Raw genomic sequence first — 4,243 nt, forward strand, 5'->3', positions numbered from 1 at the left:
CCCCCCCCCCCCCCCCCCCCCTTCTACCCTTCTCCACTTAAATACCAGGCTTCGCTTTGCATGTTGTGGGGCTTGAACCTGCGACCTAAGCCACAAATCCTCCACCTTTTGCTACTTGAGCTAGGCCTTGGGGGCTTCATAATGGAATTTTCAGCATCTCATGTCATGTCAATTGACATGGCAGAATAACTTATATGCTTGAACTAGCCTACTGAGGCCGCAGTGCCCCAGTTGTGCCTGAACCAAACGAGTGAAGAAAGGTAAGGCCTAGGTGGGAGACGTGTGAAAATTCAACCTTTTCCTCTCTTCTCTTGGTCTATTCTTACAGACTGATGTAGTCGGCAACCCTTATACCATGATTATATGAGGCTTGCCCTTTGATCAGCTTCATATTAAATGAATAAAACCTTGCTTTTTATTGAACAAGAAAGCATACACAGATGCTGCTATGGTTTTATAATTATTATGCAGCTCTGGTTTTCTTTTGACATTTGCTTATGACTTTTGCAGGAGCATCCCTTTTCAGTGTAGCTTTTAATTCTAAAACTGTTTTCCCTACTTTTTTAACTACATCCTTCTATTTATATGTTTTACACGGCTTTCTTTTAATTCAACTGAACACCTCTTTAATTTGCTACACAGGACATTGTTATGTATGTCAATTCTCCAGGAGGGTCAGTAACAGCAGGTACGACCAAGTGTTTCCGGTCAATCTCATTTTTCTGCTGTTTGCCATAGTTTTTTCAGCTTTTATCGTAGTGTTGAACTGTTATAATCAGATTTTACGGTCTACTTTAATGCATGGTTTCGATACCATTATTATCTCAGGAATGGCCGTTTTCGATACCATGCGACATATTCGACCTGATGTCTCAACTGTCTGTGTTGGACTCGCTGCAAGGTACCTGATTGATTACTGTGTAGCTTTGTGTTCCTCTTAGAAGATGATCTTTCATACATTGTTGCTTGTGATGCATATTTATGTGAAAATCACCTTTGCTTAACCCATGATAGGACTACATAGCTTTCCAGCGTAGGTTCTTTTATTTGCTTATTTATTTGATTAACTTTCCAATTCCTTTCATTTATTGGCATTTTTTGCAGCCTCTCCTTCATTTAGGTACTTCACACTCCTCGATACTTCACACTTCTCTATTTTGGTGCAAAAGTTCACCAATATTAGCTTCTTTTTTACCCGGAATATAGGGGAAATATTTGAAAATGTTGGGATTGGATTTGCTGTTCCTTCTTCTCTTCCTCTCTCCTAAATTCTTCCATTCCTCCTATTTTGTCCCTTTTAAGCCCTGTTCCTATACTGTGCCAGTTCACTTGATCCCAATTTCCTGAGGACTTCCTTGCATTGGAGAAATATACAATGTCGAAGAAGTTAGTCTGATATAATTTTATTATGTTTGTTTGTATAATGTGTTATCTGATACTATTTCCGTGTTGATGTTACATCGCTTTTACGATCCACCTATCTTTCATGCAGCTATTTCCTAACCTTCTTATAATTAGATGGGTGAGTGGTGGAACAATTTACAAGTTTATTTCAAAAAGAGTTTTTGTAAATTGAGATTTCATATTCAGTTATAGGTGGGAATATATGGAATTTGTTTTACCTTTAGTACCCTAAGGTGATTACCTTAGCCTTTTTCTTTTTTTCATGGAATAAAGAGATTATCTTGCTTAGCTTATTTATGTTTTGCGGCACTGCAGTATGGGGGCTTTTCTTCTCAGTGCTGGCACTAAAGGTAAATTGAATAGCTGATTCAAGGCTAAAGTAACTTTCTTTGTCCTATGCTTCTAGTTTTTGCTCTTAACTTTTGATGTTGTTATCACCCCGAAGGAAAGAGATATAGCTTGCCAAATTCAAGGATAATGATTCACCAGCCTCTTGGTGGTGCTCAAGGTGGTCAAACTGATATAGATATACAGGTAATAACTCACTCTATTGTATGTCACTGTTTCTTTTTTTAGGATGAAGTTGTATGCCACAGTTTCTATTTCAAATGTTTGTATGTAGGGTGTGTTTAGTATGAAAGGAAAACATTCTCCGGAAAAATAAGTAGGGTTCTTACTTATTTTCTTGCATTTGGAATTTGTACGTAAAAAATGTTATCCTTGAAAGTATTTGTATACAATATAGACAAATACTATGGGGGTGGGGGTAAGGGAATGGGGGCTACAAGGGTGGGGTGAAGATGAGGTTTGTTTTGGGGGAAGACACAATCAATGTGGAATGCCACTTGTGGAATTTGTTTTCCCTACTTCCACTAAGGAAGTAATTTTCTATACCAAACACACCCTTGGGAGTGGGTATTTGTGATATAATGGTCTTACAAAGTATGTCGTCTGATTTAAACGTTCCATTCTAGAATCCCCTAGCCATCCTAAAAAGATATGCTAGAACCTCAGTCCTGACTATTTTTTTTTTTTAAACATTCTACTCAATGTTCTGACAGATAAAAAGTGCATTTAACAATGCAATAAAAACCTATGAACAATTTCCAGTTTTGTGTTTGTTAGTGAATACAAGTGGTCCTTTATAAGGTAAAGGATCCATTTCTAAACTTCACAGGCCAGAACCTCTGACCCTTGAAAAGCAAAAATCAGTCTGCACAAAGTGCTTAAGGAGAAAAGTACATGTGGATGACTTGTCCCAAAAAAATGCATAGAAAGAGTACCTTTGAATAATGGAAACTTCCAAGTAATTTTCCAGTTCTTTGTATATTTAGAGAATGATATAATACAATAATATGATCATCAACCCCCAAACATAGTGGGTATGATTCTAAACCCCTTGGGATTATTCCCATCCAATCCCATAAAAAAGCTAATCTTTTGAAACTGTTCATTCAGAGAATGCTTCTAGTTTAGAAGATATTCCCAACTTGTCTGGGGATTGAGACAAAGTAGTAGTTGTTGTTGTTGTATGTAGTTTAGACAATTTTGCGATGATTTAAGTTAATTTTCCAATATTCCAGCTTAGCTTATGTACACTAGTTAGTCAGAGCTTATAGAATTTTGTTATTTCTCCTTTGGAATAACTCAATTGTGGAACTTCTCTTGGATAAGTTAATAATTTGAAATAGTTATGTGAAATCATTTCTACTTTTCATGGTTAGAAGCTGAGGCACACACAAATGCATTCGTTTTCTTGTATAACTTTAGTATGCTTAGATTGGTAAGGATGAAATACTTAGAACTAAATCAATGCTGATAATAATGTCCAGGCTAATGAGATGTTGCATCACAAAGCAAATTTGAATGGTTACCTTGCCTACCAGACTGGTCAAAGCCTTGATAGGATTAATCAGGATACTGATCGTGATTTTTTCATGAGCGCAAAGGAAGCTAAAGAGTACGGGCTAATCGATGGTGTCATCATGAATCCAATGAAAGCCCTTCAACCACTTGCAGCAGCTGCTGAACAATCATAGGAAGGTTAATTTTCTCCTTATCATTTCGCTCTCACCTGGATTATTAATACTCTCAGATTGTAATTGATTACACTAAGTTTTGGGTAGACACAATATTCCTGCTGCCAGGAGCAAATGTACGCCAATTTTTACTTGTTCATCAGAGTTACAGTTGGGAAAGAGTTACCTGCCCGAATCTTATATAGACGTTTTCGCTTAGGTCTTGATATTTGTCTTTAAAAGTAATTTACCCCTTTTTGTTCATGTTGTTGTGTTTCTTGAAGAGCACTGATTTACTTTGACTTGTTCATTTATCAGCAAGTGTATTAATCTACAATAATATGTTGTATGTTTTTTATTAACAGGAAAATTTCACAATTTGTAAAGATTTGCTAGATCCAGAAATGAATTCTTCTACATAATACATATAACCTATTCACGTCGAATATGAGTCATTTTAAAATCTTAGTACGAAATGGCTAGCAAAAGTTAAAACATGTTTAGGATAAAGTTGAATGAAATGAAAAACGAGAGAATAACATAGATCCATATTTTGCGGAATGGAACCTTAATTTTCATGTAGGGTCGGTCCTTCATTTCTCTTTTTATTCAAACATCAAACATACCTAGGCTGTCTTGTCCTTAAGTTTTCATGTAATCCACCCAATTTCTTGCCAGTTCTATCTACCATGAGTCAAACTAAGTTTGGTACGACCGAAAATATTTTTCATGATTGATAACTAAATAGAAAATATTATTTCAAAAATATTTATATATAATCGAGAAGTAAATGCAGTATAAGGTGTGGAAGTGGGGTAAGA

General features: G+C 36.1%; 1 protein-coding gene across 1 annotated transcript in view; it reads left to right on the forward strand.

Annotated features, from left to right (window-relative positions):
• The window catches only part of LOC125842737 (ATP-dependent Clp protease proteolytic subunit 5, chloroplastic), a 5,552-nt gene extending 1,927 nt beyond the window's left edge, over nucleotides 1-3,625 (forward strand). Inside the window, exons 5-9 of the mRNA XM_049522060.1 lie at nucleotides 643-688; nucleotides 829-901; nucleotides 1,720-1,754; nucleotides 1,850-1,938; nucleotides 3,237-3,625. Of these exons, the coding sequence (XP_049378017.1) occupies nucleotides 643-688; nucleotides 829-901; nucleotides 1,720-1,754; nucleotides 1,850-1,938; nucleotides 3,237-3,443 (450 nt within the window). The 3' untranslated portion in view covers nucleotides 3,444-3,625. The remainder of the gene's footprint in view (nucleotides 1-642; nucleotides 689-828; nucleotides 902-1,719; nucleotides 1,755-1,849; nucleotides 1,939-3,236) is intronic.
• Nucleotides 3,626-4,243: the final 618 nt, after the last annotated feature.

This window comes from Solanum stenotomum, chromosome 1 (assembly GCF_019186545.1).
Source record: "Solanum stenotomum isolate F172 chromosome 1, ASM1918654v1, whole genome shotgun sequence".
In the NCBI taxonomy this organism is placed as follows: domain Eukaryota; kingdom Viridiplantae; phylum Streptophyta; class Magnoliopsida; order Solanales; family Solanaceae; genus Solanum; species Solanum stenotomum.